This window comes from Poecilia mexicana, unplaced genomic scaffold (genome assembly GCF_051168715.1).
Source record: "Poecilia mexicana isolate PSO_F unplaced genomic scaffold, ASM5116871v1 scaffold_2, whole genome shotgun sequence".
Lineage (NCBI taxonomy): Eukaryota > Metazoa > Chordata > Actinopteri > Cyprinodontiformes > Poeciliidae > Poecilia > Poecilia mexicana.
The window spans coordinates 40,063,489-40,081,968 of NW_028263371.1; the positions used below are offsets into that span (position 1 = coordinate 40,063,489).

Consider the following 18,480-nt stretch of genomic DNA (forward strand, 5'->3'; position numbering starts at 1 on the left):
TGAATAACACTTGATACTTTGAAAAAATTCCATATCAAGTGTTAAACTAAAATGACAGAATTGTATTTTTTTTTATCATGAAGCTGAAAATTAATATTGCTTTTTATTATTATTATTTTACTTTGAAGAACAAAAACAAAGATTATAGTCTTACAACACAAAATTAAATAGTTTGTGTAATCAGGTGATTACACCATTAAAGTTTGTGAAATATTACGAAAATTTTGAACTAAATAGCCCACTTGGAGTAAAACATTTTAGTATTTATGTCGTTGAAATTATGTGCACATATTAGATAAACACAGATAAACAAATTGTTAAAGTTACTCTGTTTGATTAGCATTGAGTGCATCACTTAACTGTGGCCATAACATAACATTTATGTGTTAGAAACTTATTTTGTGGTTTAATGCTACATCTGAAATATCTGAGAAACTGAATTTTGACTTTTGATTACTGCAAACCAAAATAAGTAAAACTGACAGAAATACTTGAAATAGGTCCACGTTTTGGTTAGAATTACTGCAAATGACTTCTCCATTACATTTTAATTTACTGAGATGCACATTTATGTTCACATTCATGACTGATTTTGGACTACACGACATAAATTGATGTAGGTGCAAACACTGAATTAACAGTAGATAATGCGTGCTTAAAAAAAAAAACAACACACAATTGAATTTTTTTTTTGTCCGTAAGACAATCGTAGTCCTACGAAAGGAATGCTCGAAGCTTTTGCTGTCTGCAAGTCTTATCTTTTCTTATAAACATTCTTTCCAACAAGGACACGTCAAGCTGGAAAATACACGTTTAATTCATTTCCGGTTCTCTTACGGAAAACGTCAAAGTAAACTTTTTTTTCCTTTTTTTTTTTTTTTTTTACATATATCTATGTTTCATGTTTTCCATCTTTAACCATCTAAGGTATTTATATTTCATCTAATAGAAATGCTTATTTAAGGAGCAACTATCGATTTTCCCAAAGTTACTAGTGAAAGATTTTTAATAGTTGAAGTAATATTTACTCATTTCCGGTCCAAAGCGCACCACACATTCAGGTGTGACAGGTGAAGCAATCGAAACCTGCACTTTGACGGGATGTTTCGTGTCGTTCCTTGTATTTAATCTTAACTTTGACTTTAAGATTATTTTCAATCCTGTCCACACTGGTTTTAGGTAAAATGATCGACGTTGTTTTTCTTTTTGTACCTAACCGGCTTCGGTAACCTTTGCTGTCGCTTACCTGTTTAGTGAAGTGAAAGTAAATTGTGAATTGTTAAACAACCACCTGCAATTTGATACTGCTCCAGAAATGAGTCTTTGGCGCTTCGTCGTCTGCTTCTCTCTTATTTGCTGCATGGGTAAGTTTAACTATAAATGAAAAATACTTTTCAAACTACTTTGAACATTTCTGTAAACGTACAGTGTACATAATGACAAAACAACACCGCACTGCTTCCTTAACATTACAAAGACGGCATTCTGGCTGGGATTTGTTCCGTCACCTAATTTGTACACATTCTGACTGCACGTCTAACTTGCTTTAACGATTATAACTTAAAACACTTCATCACCTTTTATTAAGGTATTAAAATAGTCGTAACTATATGGGGTTTTTTATGTTTCTGATGTCTAATAACTTTCTTAAACGTTTTTATCATCTTTTGATCTTTGTGTAGCAGTCTCTAGGTGAAGAGACAGGAGAGTATGTTCACACAGAGTTTTGCAATTCCACCCAAAGACTATTATGTTCTGTTACACTGCAAACACAGATATTTGTTTAACATGGAACTTCCCAGACGGGTCAGCTATAGAGTTGTGGAAAAGTGTAACAAAGGTTTTTGTTGTTAAACAACATTCTAAGCTTTAGGCCTCCCACTGAACACTGTCCAACTCATCTGAAAATGAAGGCGGTACCATCACCTTGTGTAGGTCTCTTAATCCTAACAAAATAATTTTCAGAGAAATTAAGACTAAAAACCCAATTTTTTCAAACTGTTTTCAACCTCTTCTGTTAATATTTTGTGTAGTTAGGGCAGCTAGCATTGCTGATCTTGACAGCGTTGTCTGTATATTCTAACTGTAAATATTGCTATGTTTACGTGCTATATGGAGGGTTTTACCTGTGACAGGGTTAACAGTTTTAATGATAGAGAATCTTATCCGACCTCTCATAACCAAAATATATTTTAAAAACATCTTCAGAGGTGGGCAATCCAGAAGAATAATATATCATGCTTTTGTTTGTTTTTATTAATACATTGAAGTTTTCACATTTATGTGAAAAACATAACTTTTTTTTTTTTTTTTTTTTTAAAGGGCATTTAGGCCCCATAAGAATTAAATCTTGCTGACTTTTTGGATGATGTTGACAATAGGAGGCAGGACATGTTTTGAGTTAGAAATGACTGGTTGAAGAGCTTACACTGCAACATGCAATATCTTACCAAGAAGTTCTGCTCTAGTTTCTAGTGCAAATATCTGAAGACGCTTGAAACAAAGGAAAACCAAATCATTTTTCAGCAAGATCTAGGAGCTTGTTTTAAGTAAATAATTGTTTTAAGTAAATAATTCATTGATTTTTAAAAAAAAGTACTAGTTTCGCTGGTGGTTTATTTAATTTCTAGGTTTAAAACCAACTAGTCCAAAAATTTTTGGTAATATCTTCTGTTTTTCCACTGTGTGGGCCATATATTTTTTTGAAAGGATAAAAATCTAGGAATGTCATTATTTTTTTTTCTTCCCAATGATTGAATGAACAAATCATCAGGGGTGGGCTTGAAATTCTACTTTACTACATTGTTTTGTATAGTGTACTAATCTTTTTACATTTTAACATGTCTACTCTCACTTAAATTCTCTTTGTAGTTTCTGGACAAGATACAATATATAAACCGGTGGGGGGGGGAGTCGACTTCCCAGGCTTCAGCAACAAAGAATCCCCTACTGACATTCTGTGGAAGCGTGTAGAAGGACACAACGTTCACAAAGTGGTGCATTTTGATGGCAGCGAAGAAAAATCCTTTGGGTCATTTGAAGACCGGGTCACTCTTGACTGGCGTTCTGCAAATCTGTTCATCAGCAACCTGAGATATGGAGACAGCGGATTTTATGACCTGGAAATATTAACTAACAACAAACATATGACCAAAAGATATAAACTGATAGTCATTGGTAAGTTTTTTTTTGTTTTTTTCTTCCCTAAAAATAAACATTTCTGACAGCAGTTTTAGATTGGCATTGAGTACTCTGTTCTTTTAAGTAACTATTTAATGAGAAGCCATAAAGAAGGTTTTTAGTGTTTATTTTATGCATAGTTTGCGTTATTGTTATGAATAGGTTCTTACAGAGTTGAATCGCAGCATGGGTAACACATAGCTCCAGGAATAAACAAAAAGAGAAGTTTAAAGACATTCGGATGTGAAGAGCCTTTTCTCTCAGTCAGTCTTTTTAAACATTTTAACAATATTCTGCTTATCACTCATTTAAGTGGTGGTCAGCAGTGGTGCTGGTGCATGACGGCCTCATGCCTGTCAGCCTTTCCCAGGGCAGTTGTGGCTACAATGTAGTAGCTTTCTGCCATCAGTGTGTGTGTGTGCGTGTGTGTGAGAATGGGTGACTGATTGAGTTCAGTGTGAACCGCTTTAGGGTCTTCCTGACTTCATAAAGCGCTACACCACATACCTGCCATAAGTGTGGGATCTCAGCTAATGCTACCATACTTACTATTTGCTTTTATTCACAATTAATTAAATAATTACTCTACAGAGCACAAATGGTTATAATCTACCAGCCAAATATAATCTAGAAAACAAGCAAAAGGGACTTAAACTGCATTAAATTCTGTAGCTGTCCTATAAACAATGTATATTCTCAAGCCTGGTCAGTCAAGCCAGTGCAGAAGAGCCTTTAACTTGTAGTCTGTCTAATGGATGTGGGAGGTTTGTCCAGTTCCTGTAATCTATAATCCAGATTGTATCAAAGTCTCTGGGCAAATGATCCTACTTTGCACACTGTTACCTCATAATACTCCATTACTAACTTCAACACAAGATTAGTATTAATAAACCATAAGGCACATTTCACTAAATAACTTTCCATCAAAGGCAAATTTTGCAACTTATTTTTTCTGTAAGTCAGATACCTTATTTGGTTTCGACAGACACTGGTATGCAACTCTCTGATATGTTGTTTCAGTTTCTCTCTTAAACTTCAAGTTGTGTTACAGTAGATTTTATTGGTTGCCTTGGTTTCATATTTGATTCCTTGGGTTTACAGTAGTTCACTAATGATTGTTTGGATGCAGTAGTCTGTAACATGTTAATTATATATTAGCTCACTTAGATGGACTTTTGCTCTCTTTTCTATCCCAAAACTGATAGAGATCTTTGTGACTGAGATCATAAAACTCAGGGAGATTGTTTCACTGTATTAGATGGCTGATGTAACAGGGCAATACGCTGCTGAAATCAATTTGTTTTAACATTAATGTTAAAATTAATTCAATTTCTATTAAATAATTCAAACAGTTCCTTTGTAGCAAACTCTTAGTATTTAATATTTTGTCAAATATTCTTTTTTATGTTGATGAATCAGTTAGTATGGATGAAACAGTTCATGTATCTTTCTGATGTTGCAGTCACTTGTTTGCTCTTATGCTTTATTTTAGACAAAGTCACCAAGCCTACCATATCCTGTGAAATAAACAATGCAAGCACCTCTGAGTCAGCAGGGAAGGCGACTCTGCTCTGCTCTTTACCAACCCATTCTGATCAGTCCTCACTGGAGTTTCAGTGGAGCACAAATGGACAGATTAATCTTGGACATGTGTTGAAGATTTCCCTTGGAGGGGAACTTGATGATCATCAGTACAGCTGTACTGTAAAGAACCAACTCACTCAAGAATCAGCAGTGTTCACTGCTAACGACTGCTACCCTGGTAAGATATTTGTTTTACACTTTTATTCTTTAGTAAATAAACTTAGAGGCTATTATTCATATTTCAATGGTCATGTGTTTAATGCAGAGATAACTGGTGAACAAAAGCAGATACATGATCAATGCTTATGATCAATTTTATTGTAATTTCAGACCGGATTATCCATTTTATCTATTGCACTTTAGTTCTTTTTTAACATGTACATTTTTTTATTTTTCACTTTGTTTTATCTTTACAGAGCCAAAGGCTCAAGCCGGACTGATTGCTGGTGTTGTTGTTGGGCTTGTTGTTCTACTGCTGATTCTACTGTTGTTCTACATTTGTCATAAAAAAGGTACTGTTACAAATAAATTGGTCATGAGTAATAAAGTCGAATAAAATTAAATAATTGGGTAACCCTAACCCTAAGCCATGGAGATTCCCAAGACGTTGACTCAAAACACACAGCCAATGAAATTCAATTGGTTCTGAGGAAAAAAATCAAACAGACCTGCTGGAATGGCTCTGTTACTAAACCCATATGAATCCAATTGGAAAAACTATGGAAAGAATAGATTATCAGTGTGCATAATATAAGTCTCCACGAACTTTAAAATTTGTAGGTCATTTGTTGGATTTAAAAGTCAAAATCCAACCTACGCTTTTCCTGCAACTAATTTCTCCATGTCTTGCAGCTGTCATCACCCACCAAGCTACTTTTATTAAGTATTTTATACATTTTAATGAATGTTTTAAAGGTACTGTTATTTTTATAATATTGTAAAATATTGTAGCATTCTACAATATTACACATGAATTGCTCCTTTTAGATTTCTTCATACTGTATGTGTAAATTTCTCAGATCGTTACTAGTATCTATTGTAGATTGTTACAGATCGTTACTAGTATCTATTGTAGATTTCTTGTCAGTACCCTCATTAGAAATATATGCACAGAGAAAAATGTTGATTCTTTCTTCAGTTATAATTTTTTTCAATGATTTGAATAAGTAGATTGATAGACAGTTCTCTGAAACTTAATCATGATACCGTTTTCTTGATTCTAGTGCGCTCAAATCCTAAGAAGTCTGATTTGGAAAGTCACTCAAAACCTGGATATCCAAACGGTATGTCAGTATTTTGTCTGGACCATGAATACAAAAGTCAAACAGAAACATTGTCAGTTTTTGTAATAATTTATTGGTGTAAATGACAGAAATATTTTTTTGCTTGTCATCTAGAAGACTGATATAACAATCATTGAATTGATAATGCAATTTACACATTTAACATTTTGAAGCAGCATTTTCTTAAGCAGCTCATAGTAATTTTTAAATTATGCTCTGCTACGAAACAAAGAAGCAGGTTTACAGTTACAGATGTGATTTTTCTCTATATTAGCTATTTCTTAGTATCATGAATTATTTGTTAACAGTGACAGGTTTTAATATCATTGTGATAATTTATTGATTTCCAGCTACATTTATTATGTCTTTTCACATTTTTTCAGTAGCGGCATCTGGAAGTGAGGAAATCCGGGTTCTTCTGGACAGAGCACCTACATTTCCCTCTAAACATTCTCTTGGACACCTAAAGCAAATAAATGACGCCCGATTGAATCCTCCCCATAAGGGTAAACTCTACCCAAAGATTTACTCAATTAAAGAAAGTGAAGCATAACTGTTTCATGTAAATTAAAGCAAAGAATTTACATGAAAGAACTTGCAGTAGGAGAAGAAATATATATATATATATTTTATTTATTTTTTTTCTGTATAAACAATGGCAAAAATGCATAACGTGAAAAAAAATCACTTTAGGCATCTTAAGTTACAAAGTAAAGTTTAATATGCTGTATCAGAAGTCAGACTTTGTTTTTTACTCTGTTTTGTCTCAGAGCAAAATAGGATCTCAAGAAAAAGTGGCCTCAGAAGCCATTGTATGTGCATATAATAAAATACATATTTTCTTTGTGCAATGATTTTGCTGATAGTAATTAACTTTTTACAGATGAGGCTCATATGAAGGAGCTGAGGGAAAGCATTTGCCGACGTTCATCCTCAGGTAATCTGTTTTGCTGAGTTTATAATAAAAATGTTTAACATTAGAAGATCTTAGTTTTTTTTTTACTAATTTAGCTATTAAAAAGCATATTTTAGATTTTTAATCTAATTTTGGTAACTGTATGAGCAGTTATTTCTGGTCTACAAATTATTTGATTGTATTTAGTTTTCAAGGTTCTATTTTTCAATAATTTACAAATTCATTGACAACTGAAAATGTAAAAAATAAAATAAAATAAAGCGAGTTCCTAAATTGGTATGGAGAAGACCTTTTTATCCTCAAACGTTATTGAATGAATAGCTGCATTTTGTTTCTTATCTCCTACTTATATTTTACAAGACATATTTTTTTAGACTAACTGAATGGTTTGAATTCATCTCACTACACATGTGGATTCAGTATTACACTCTGCTTTATTTTTTTATTATTTTGTGGTTTAGATTCAGAGAAGCCATACGATTTGACAGTTAAACAACGTCGCAAGATCTTTGAGAAGGAGAATGGACAAGCTAATGAAGCTGAGCCCAGAGAGGTTGTGGAGGAAGAAGTCTTGGAGAACAACCCTTCAGATCCTGAGGCTATGAATCCAGAACTAACAGCTTCGTCATCTGAACGTAGTGAGTACACATGGATTAAATATTGCATTTTTCCCTACTGCTACTACCCGCCATGAACATGTTTAAAAGTATTTTAGACATAAAAAACACTTCACATAGAGCTGATATTTGCTACTTTCTCATGTCACCATAAGAACTATTGTATTATCGTAGAAGTATTTTCCACTATTTTCTAAATTTTTGTTTTTAAAGTGACTCGCTCCATTTGTTTGAACAAAAGAGCTGTTATCCCCTCACCAACTCCTCCAACCCCTATTAAGTTTGCATGGATACCCAGGTTGCTGAAAAACAATTAAAGCCTAGACAAATTTACAGTGGTGTTTAAAAAACATTTGCTCCTTTCCTAATTTCCTATCTCTTGTATGTTTGTCACATTTCATTGTTTCGAAAAATCTCAAGTAATTTCTTGGATGGTTACTCTTTACTTCTACTGGATTAAAAATCTATTGACCCGGTGCTATGCTTACTGAAATAGGTTTTTTGGATATTCTCGTCCTGTATGAATGATTGCTTTCTTGATCTTTTTTTTTTTTTTTTTTACAAAAAAATTTTAAAATAAATAAATAAATCTTACCACAGCTGCAGGCACTCTGCCCCTAAGACATTGTGACAGCCCTTCAGGATCTTTCAGCTTTTGGGCCTCCTGGTAAATGACGGCACTCGTGGGAGAGGGCCCCTTTACAAAGATTTGCCTTGGGCCCCAAAATGGCTCCGCCATTGGAGAGGAGCAGTCACTTTTTCACACAGGGCCATGAAGGCTCGTTTTCTTCTTCTAACCTTCATTTAAAAACTTCATTTTGTGTTTACTTGTATTTTTCTTGATTAATATTTAAATTGGTTTGATGTTCTGAAACGCCTAAGTGTGACAAACATGCAAAAACATAGGTAATCAGGGAGTGGAAAACAGTTCTTCACACTGCTGTAGAGCTATTTTTTCCAAAACAAGCAGTCACTGTTTTTGCTTTCATTTATGTGACAGCATGTCACACCCACTTGGGCTAGTGAGTCTCTGACAGGCACATTCTGTCAAGTAAAAAAAGAAGGAAAAGCACCTGAAACTTCACGTTTGACCAGTTTGATTACAATAATGGAGTTTAATTTTATTCAAACGGTTGTACATGTTTTCTTGTATCTAAAGCAAGCTGTGCTTCTTGTGGCATAGTCATTTTACGCAGTTCGACAAAAGCCAAATGTTCATGTTAAGACAAATCCCAACTTGCCTCTGCAAGTAAACGGTAATGTTTACAGCTCACTTTTCCACTCAGTATTTCTTTTTTTTATGTATTGAATATCACACTTGTGTTCACATGCAACTTTAGTTTGAGAACATCTGAAAAGTAAGAACTGGGGCTTATGTATTTTCCCTTTTGATCCCTTGATGTTGCCAAGGAACAAATATTATGACATTTATGTGGAAATACTGAAGCAACTTCTAAAGGTATCAGCCAGTAACTTACTGGTCTGGATTTTCAATTGGACAAAGAAATTAGTTATACATTGGCTTAAGGAAAGAAGAAGCTTGTGAAAGGACATGTTTGGCCTTTTTTGGGGGGTTCAGTCCTTTCTAATGCTCTTGAATAACAGTCATTACAACTAATTCTCTTAAAATACTAATTTATTTAATCTTAGTACAAATACCATCATTCTATGATGACCTCAGGGATTTATTCGTGAAAAAGCAGCATTAATACTAAAGAACACACCAGACAGGTTAGGGGTAGGATTTTGGAGAAATATAAAGTAGAGCTAGCAGGACTTTCACTGAGTAATCGGGGTATATAGCGAGTCAAAACTATGAGGTGCATAAGGACATCCTCTCCTTATGCACCGATTCTGCAAAGAGAACGAGTGTTGTTGTAATCTAGGGGTTATGTCATGTGACTCTTATTCAGTTTTTAATAGAAACTGAACAGCTTCAGTTTCTATAAACTATGCAGCACATTGCAGGATTAAGAGTTCACTCATCAATCTGCTGTAATCAGTCCTTCATGGTTAGACGTCCACCAAAGTCATGTTTGAAGATGGCCACAAATGATAAAGAAGTGCATCAAACATTTAAAAGAAGGTGTCTGGTTAGATGAGACCAAAATTAAACTCAATGGCCTAAGTGTGAAAATTATTTGTGGGGGAAAACTAGCACCTTTGCATCACCTTGAAAACTCACAGGGAAACATGGTGCTGGCAGCATCATTGGGGGGATGCATTTCTTCAGCAGGACAGATATGCTTACTAGAGCTCATGACAGATGGATGGAGATAAATGTGGGACAATTTTGGGAAAAAAAAAAAAACATGTAAAAGACTTTTCTAATAAAAGCCAGACATTACAATGTCTGGTAATAAATCAAACATTGTTTGGAATTTCTCTCAACTACAAAAAGTGACTGAAAATACGAAACCGGAAGTTATCAAGAAGCAAGGTTTAGACGACCCTGCTGATTCTGGAAATCCAGATGAGGTGTCAAATGATCAGACTGAGTACAAATAAGGTAATTAACCATATTTTAATATACAAATTCCTTTTTAGAACAGCAATTTGTTGAATATTTAAAAATATATTGAACATACAAAATAACTCAAATAGTATTTCCTATCCTAAGACATGGTGGACTTCCTTATATTTTGTTTATATTTTGTCATTTTTGTTATTTCGTTCCTGACTTTATCCGAACCTCAGAGAAAACATTACATCTGGTTTTGGCAACATTACGTTACTGAACATGTCTGTCTCATACCTCTGTTTGCTCATCAACACTCCTTTTAATTTATTATTGTATCGGCTTTATAAGAATTGTGACTAAACCACTTTATGTTTTAAAGGTTTTGTAAGACATATTGCAAAAAAGGAATAACATACCTCAAATTTTGCGGTAGTGCCTGATAGTAACATCCCTTCATCTCACACTGCACTATGCAGGTGATTTTAACTCACTTTAGAGCTGCAATATATTTAAAACAAAAATGAAACTTAAGCAGTCCCTTACTGTCTGATTGTTTTATCTAATAATTGCTTGACCACTTGGAGGCACTCATGGAGCATTGAAAAAATCCCTGATGGTTTAGCTTTTAGTATGGGGGAAAAAAATATATATATAAAAACAAGGCAAGGACATCAGGGAAAAGTAATGTTTGCAGTAATTGTGTGCAATTTTGATTAGTGCCCACCATTGATCAAAAGTACATGTACATTTTACAAGAAGAGAACATCAGAAGCGAGGCATATTTCAAAGACATGACAGGATTTGATGTCCCACAACATTTCCTTGAAGATCCTTTATTTCATCAAGCTTAGAGGTTGTAGGTTATTTTTCAAAAAGCAGATCTAGCAAGATATGAAGCAGTGTCACCTGCTGAATAATGAGCTGATATTTTTTTTTTTTTATTTTAGCAACCAATTTACTTCTTCTAATCTCACAATTTTGACCATTTTGTCTTTTTCTAGAGTTAATATTGTTTGTGGAAGAGTGGCAAGAATCAACATTTGCTTGCCTTGAAAGAATTAGTTTTTCTTTACAGCATTTCTGTCTCTTTTATAGGTTTAAGTGAAAAACCTGAAGGTAGTGGATTTTCATCTCCTCCTGCGGTGTCACCCAATCTTAATCATCCTTGTTCAGATGATGAAAAATCAGGGGATGAAGAGAAACCTCCAGACGTTTTGGAGAATAATCCTGTAGAAACTGAGGAAACTAAGGATGCTTTACCTGGTGCGCTGAATGGCAATAATGGCTACAAAAAAGCGACTGAAAATACAAACCCGGAAGATAAGAGACCAGTTTCAAATGATCCTTCAGATTCTGGGAATCCAGATGAAGTGCCAGAAAATCAGAGTGAGTACGAATGACCTAACAATGTAATTTTAAACACAATGTTTAAAATGTTTACCACATGGTTTTTTTTGTTTGTTTGTTTGTTTAGTTTTTTTATTACAATAAATGTTTTATTGTATTTTTTAAAAACATCTGATTGAACATACAAAGCATTTTTTTTTTCATGTTAAAACTGATATATAGTCTATTCTGTTTATTCTGTCATTGTCATCTTGGTTGTTTCACAACGAATGTTTTCCAGGCTTCAAAGCAAATATTACGTTTTATATCCCTATTTGCTCTCCTAAGCTATTTGTTTTAATTATTAATATAGCAGTTTTACAACAATTGTTAGTATCACCCTTGTCCTCTTATTTTATACACCCTTATGTTTAATGGTATTGAAATACATGAAGAAACAGGAGAATAACACACCCTCTGTTGGCTCAGAAGTTGAACGAACAATGTAATATTAACATCCCTTAATTGACAATATACTGGTCAGATGGCTTGCTCACCTCAGACGAGGCAACTTAAGTTACAAAGTGAAGTTTAATATGCTGTATCAGAAGTCAGACTTTGTTTTTTACTCTGTTTTGTCTCAGAGCAAAATAGGATGTCAAGAAAAAGTGGCCTCAGAAGCCATTGTATGTGCATATAATAAAATACATATTTTCTTTGTGCAATGATTTTGCTGATAGTAATTAACTTTTTACAGATGAGGCTCATATGAAGGATCTGAGGAAAAGCATTCGCCAACATTCATCCTCAGGTAATCTGTTTTGCTGAGTTTATAATAAAAATGTTTATTAACATTAGAAGACCTTAATTTCTTTTTTTTTTTTTTTTTACTAATTTAGTTGTTACAGAAAGCATATTTTAGATTTTTAATCTAATTTTGGTAACTGTATGAGCAGTTATTTCTTGTCTACAAATTATTTAATTGTATTTAGTTTTCAAGGTTCTATTTTTCAATAATTTACAAATTCATTGAGAACTGAAAATGTAAAAAAAAAATTGCATGGAGAAAACCTTTTTATCTTCAAACATTATTGAATGAATAGCTGCATTTTGTTTCTTATCTCCTACTTATATTTTACAAGACATATTTTTTTAGACTAACTGAATGGTTTGAATTCATCTCACTACACATGTGGATTCAGTATTACACTGCGCTTTATTTTTTTATTATTTTGTGGTTTAGATTCAGAGAAGCCATACGATTTGACAGTTAAACAACGTCGCAAGATCTTTGAGAAGGAGAATGGACAAGCTAATGAAGCTGAGCCCAGAAAGGGTGTGGAGAAAGAAGTCTTGGAGAACAACCCTTCAGATCCTGAGGCTATGAATCCAGAACTAACAGCTTCGTCATCTGAACGTAGTGAGTACACATGGATTAAATATTGCATTTTTCCCTACTGCTACTACCCGCCATGAACATGTTTAAAAGTATTTTAGACATAAAAAACACTTCACACAGAGCTGATATTTGCTACTTTCTCATGTCACCATAAGAACTATTGTATTATCGTAGAAGTATTTTCCACTATTTTCTAAATTTTTGTTTTAAAAGTGACTCGCTCCATTTGTTTGAACAAAAGAGATGTTATCCCCTTACCAACTCCTCCAACCCCTATGAAGTTTGCATGGACACCCAGGTTGCTGAAAAACAATTAAAGCCTAGACAAATTTACAGTGGTGTGAAAAAAAACATTTGCTCCTTTCCCCATTTCCTATCTCTTGTATGTTTGTCACATTTCATTGTTTCAAAAAATCTCAAGTGATTTCTTGGATGGTTACTCTTTACTTCTACTGAATTAAAAACCTATTGAACTGGCGCTATGCTTACTAAAATAGCTTTGTTGGATAGTCTTATACAAAACAAAAATAAAACTTAAGCAGTCCCTTACTGTCTGATTGTTTAACTTCCAGACATTTTGAATAAAGAGGATAATCCTGTAGATGCTGAGGGAACTAAGGATGCTTTTTCAAAAAGCAGATCTAGGAAGATATGAAACAGTGTCACTTGCTGAATAATGAGCTGTTTTTTTTTTATCTTAGCCACCAATTTACTTCCTCTAATCTCACAATTTTGACCATTTTGTCTTTTTCTAGAGTCAATATTGTTTGTGGAAGAGTGGCAAGAATCAACCTTTGCTTGCCTTGAAAGAATTAGTTTTGCTTACAGCATTTCTGTCTCTTTTATAGGTTTAAGTGAAAAACCTGAAGGTAGTGGATTTTCATCTCCTCCTGCGGTGTCACCCAATCTTAATCATCCTTGTTCAGATGATGAAAAATCAGGGGATGAAGAGAAACGTCTAGACGTTTTGGAGAATAATCCTGTAGAAACTGAGGAAACTAAGGATGCTTTACCTGGTGCGCTGAATGGCAATAATGGCTACAAAAAAGCGACTGAAAATACAAACCCGGAAGATAAGAGACCAGTTTCAAATGATCCCTCAGATTCTGGGAATCCAGATGAAGTGCCAGAAAATCAGAGTGAGTACGAATGACCTAACAATGTAATTTTAAATGCAATACCACGTTTTTTTTGTTTTGTTTGTTTGTTTTGTTTAGTTTTTTTATGACAACAAATGTTTTATTGTATTTTTTAAAAACATCTGATTGAACATACAAAGCAATTTGTTTTGTTTTTTTCATGTTAAAACTGATATACAGTCTGTTCTGTTTATTCTGTCATTGTCATCTTGGTTGTTTCACAACGAATGTTTTCCAGGCTTCAAAGCAAATATTACATTTTATATCCCTATTTGCTCTCCTAAGCTATTTGTTTTAATTATTAATATAGCAGTTTTACAACAATTGTTAGTATCACCCTTGTCCTCTTATTTTATACATCCTTATGTTTAATGGTATTGAAATACATGAAGAAACAGGAGAATAACCTTAACCCTCTGTTGGCTCAGAAGTTGAACGAACAATGTAATATTAACATCACTTAATTGACAATATACTGGTCAGATGGCTTGCTCACCTCAGACGTTCAATGGTTAAACTTGAGCCATTACTTGCCGTCTTATTGTTGTCTAATAATTATTCGACCACTTGGGGGCACTCAAGGTTCATTGAAAAAAAATCCCAGAAGGTTCGTTTAGCTTTTTTTATGATAAATAAAACAAGAGGGTGACATAAAGGAAAAGTGATGTTCATAACTATAATCTAGCAGTACACTTTGAATTTTATACCATTGATCTACAGTATACGTGTACATTTTACAAGAGGAGTGCATCAAAAGTGAGGCATGTAAAACTTGATGTTCCACAATATTTTCCTGAAAATCCTTTACTTCCTCAAAGGAGTTGTAGGACATTTTTCATAAAGCAAGATATCAAACAAGGTGTCACGTGTTTAATGATGAGCTGATTTTTATTTACTTAAATTTTTAGTAACTACGTTACTTCCTCTGTCACAATTATTTCTGGTCTACAAATTATTTGATTATATTTAGTTTTCAAGGTTCTATTTTCAGATTACAAGATTATGTCTTTAATTTTCAATAATTTACAAATTAATTGGGAACTGAAAAAAAAAAAAAAAAAAAAATATATATATATATATATATATATATATATATATATATATATATATATATATATATATATATATATATATATATATATATATATATATATATAAAGTGAGTTCCTAAATTTGTATGCAGCAAACTTTATCTTCAGATGTTATTGAATGAATAGCTGCATTTTGTTTCTTATCTCCTACTTATATTTTACAAGACATATTTTTTTAGACTAACTGAATGGTTTGAATTCATCTCACTACACATGTGGATTCAGTATTACACTGCGCTTTATTTTTTTATTATTTTGTGGTTTAGATTCAGAGAACAAAGTCCAAGACAACAAAAGTCCTTCATCTGCGCTGGTTAAACAACGTCGCATGTTCTTTGAGAAGGAGATTGGACAAGCTAATGAAGCTGAGCCCAGAGAGGTTGTGGAGGAAGAAGTCTTGGCGGACGACCCTTCAGATTCTGAGGCTATGAATCCTGAACCAACAGATTTGTCATCTGAAAGTAGTGAGTACACATGGATTAAATATTGCATTTTTCCCTACTGCTACTTCCCGCCATGAATATGTTTAAAAGTATTTTTAGACATAAAAAACAAATCCAGCAGGACACTTTGAATTTTATACCATTGATCTACAGTATACATGTACATTTTACAAGAGGAGTGCATCAAAAGTGAGGCATGTAAAACTTGATATTTCACAATATTTTCCTGAAAATCCTTTACTTCCTCAAAGGAGTTGTAGGATATTTTTCACAAAGCAAGATATCAAACAAGGTGTCACGTGTTTAATGATGTGCTGATATTTATTTACTTATATTTTTAGTAACCATGTTACTTCCTCTGTCACAATTTTGCCCAGTTAATGTTTTTTTTATGTTTGTTTTTTTTTTAGGTTATTTAGCACATATTTTCTTTTTATATGGTTGCTTTGAAGGTTTTTCTCACCTGTTTCTGCATTTCAAAGAACACTTACAAAACTGTCATTGTTCTTTCAAGTGGAATACATAAAGATAAAGTATAAACCCAAAGCAACATTATTATTTTTATGATGTCCTCATCTCCAAAGCTTCCAGATTAAATGATGTCTTCTATATTCAGAATATGGAACCCGACACAAAAGGTTTAGCATCGGTGGTTTCGTTATTGTTTATTCATGATGTTCTAGTATTTTCTGATTCAGAAAAGAAAAACACTTATTGTGAATGACTTTTTCCATCTTTAGGAATGACTAACATTCATCAGTTTTGACAGGTTAAATTGTATTTACACAAGCATGTCACAACCTGGAAGAAGGACTCAATTTGATTACCTTTAATGCACTCCATTGCTTTATTTGGAAGTGACTTTTTTTTTTTTTTGGCTTTGCTCAGTCCTAAAAAGTGCATGCAGGGAGGATTTTTTTGTGTGTGTGTGTTACTTATAATGAACTGTTCAACATATTTGCAAATTCTTAGCAGATGGGTTCTAGCACAACTGTTGCTGTCTGTTTCAGATTCGGGAAGTAAGAAAGAGGAGAATGAGTTTGAAAAATCAACCCCTGAAAATGATGTTCAGCCACCGCCTGTTGCCAGGGAGAGTTCTCCTTTGAGCCAAAACTCTCCAGAGAGCGCACCAGAGGCTGAACGTAAACAAGACATCAACTCAGATGAGTGTGCAAAGGCAAGTAATGGAGAATCTTCATCATCATCCTCAGAAGAATCAGAAAACGAGGAGCAAGCTCCACCCGCTTCCACTGCCAGAGAGACTGATTCAGAAACGACAGTGGATGAGAAAAGCCTCTCTGAAACAGCATCTGAAATGGAGACCCTACAAAATAAGTGACCAACACCACCCAAACTAAGACAGCAAATATCCGTCTCCCCCTTCTCACAGAACTAAATCAAGACCAAAAAATAGACACTAAGCAGCAATGCAAAGACTTTTGAGAGTAGCCTGATCTAGAAAATACAGTCTGAGGAAGAAGAAAAGAACAAGAGCAGACGTAGCGCTATAATCTGCTGAAGGCGAAGATTAACCTACGCAGACAAAAATATAAAATAAGAGCTTCAGTGAGAACAAAGATGGGCAAACTGTTGGAGCTCCACATTATCTGCTGCCTCTCAGGCAACATGACAAATGGGCACAATTCCAAGAGAAACCAACGAATAAAGAAGAGCGATGGAAAGGAGCAAAGACCAAGATAAAAAGTAGCAAGGAGTTTTATTCTGAGATAGTCAAGTTGAGGTATTTATGATAAGCTGAAGAAAGATGGGTGCTCCATCTTTTTCTAAATATGAACTTGCATTGACAAGTATCAACCACAAGCTACACAGTATGTTTCGAGGAATTTTTAGTGATGGATCAAGACAAAGTGCACAATTTCTTAATCAGAAGGAAAACAATACAAAGTCTTTTTTTTTTCAAGAATGAAAAATTTAGTGTGCAGCGTGCATATAACTTCATCCTGATGATATAGTTTCATAGAATCATCTTTTGCTTTGTGCAGCAGTACACTAAAATGTTTCTCATTCTGGTTTTCAAAAGCTCAAGGTCATTCAGTTTCAGTTCAGTTAAGAAGACATATTTAAGTCTTCTTACTAACATTTAGGTTGATTCCACTGTAACTTCCTGTTGGGAGATGAATCTCTGCCCCGTGTCCATCCATTTACGTCCTCTATGTTTATTTTTACTTATTTTCCCAATAACTTGAGCAGCATCTTGTCTTGTAAAAAGTTTCCACCAAAGCATGTTCAGGGGTAGTGTTTTTTGCTTTAAAATTTCAAATTGCAGCATGCAAGTTAATAATAGCTAATTTAAAGTTATTGATTGTACACATGATAATATAAAATTTATGGTTGTAAATGCTATACTTCCTGTAGTTCAACACACACATTTGAGGAAATGTATATATTTTTGTACATTTAAAAATCTTAGTGATCTTTCCACTGATAATTACACTTTATACTCTCAACTTTACATCTGAATCTTGAATTACAATGTTTAGTTTAATTTGTTTTTCAGACATTCAGAAAACTATAAACTTGATAATACCTTATAAAGTGGTGTATTTATAATACAATGCAACAATTAGGCCTGACATCTAAAGTCTAGTATGAACATCTGGATGCCTCTGCTGACCAAATCTCTCACCTATAGGCGAGGATATTGTTCATGTCACTTATCCATGGTCATAATCTTATAATAATTGTATAATAATCTGATTGATGTATGTCAATTTATATATTTTTATAGCAACAAAATAGAATTTGCACCACCAAGTTTTATCCATTTTTGTATTGTTCATAACAATAAATGTTATAATAATTCTAACAAAGGACTTCTGAGGGTTGTTTTTTTTGTAGTTCTGAATTAGATTATGGACGTGTTTATTAACTTTACAGGTGCTTCTCTTCCTTCAGTTGTCTGTAACTGTATTAGAAAGGTACTTTTGTTGTTGGGGTAAAGCTTAACAAATGAGGTAAATCTAATTTTGACTTGTTAAAACACACAACCTTAAATAAGTCTGTGGTATAGTAATAGCGAT

General features: G+C 33.6%; 1 protein-coding gene across 2 annotated transcripts; it reads left to right on the forward strand.

The window, feature by feature from the left end:
* Nucleotides 1-691: 691 nt before the first annotated feature.
* LOC106919843 (uncharacterized) lies at nucleotides 692-18,270 on the forward strand. 2 transcript variants are annotated; one of them, XM_088016382.1, is made up of 14 exons: nucleotides 692-1,364; nucleotides 2,872-3,177; nucleotides 4,673-4,942; nucleotides 5,181-5,276; nucleotides 5,988-6,047; nucleotides 6,431-6,553; nucleotides 6,931-6,984; nucleotides 7,425-7,601; nucleotides 11,137-11,427; nucleotides 12,125-12,178; nucleotides 12,611-12,787; nucleotides 13,615-13,905; nucleotides 15,263-15,460; nucleotides 16,450-18,270. In XM_088016382.1, exons 1-14 carry the CDS (start codon nucleotides 1,316-1,318, stop codon nucleotides 16,776-16,778), a joined length of 2,475 nt encoding a protein of 824 aa, XP_087872508.1. In that variant the 5' UTR covers nucleotides 692-1,315; the 3' UTR covers nucleotides 16,779-18,270. The 2 variants fall into 2 exon arrangements, with proteins under 2 accessions (XP_087872508.1, XP_087872511.1); XM_088016385.1 differs by lacking the exons at nucleotides 12,611-12,787; nucleotides 13,615-13,905.
* The last annotated feature ends 210 nt before the right edge of the window (nucleotides 18,271-18,480 follow it).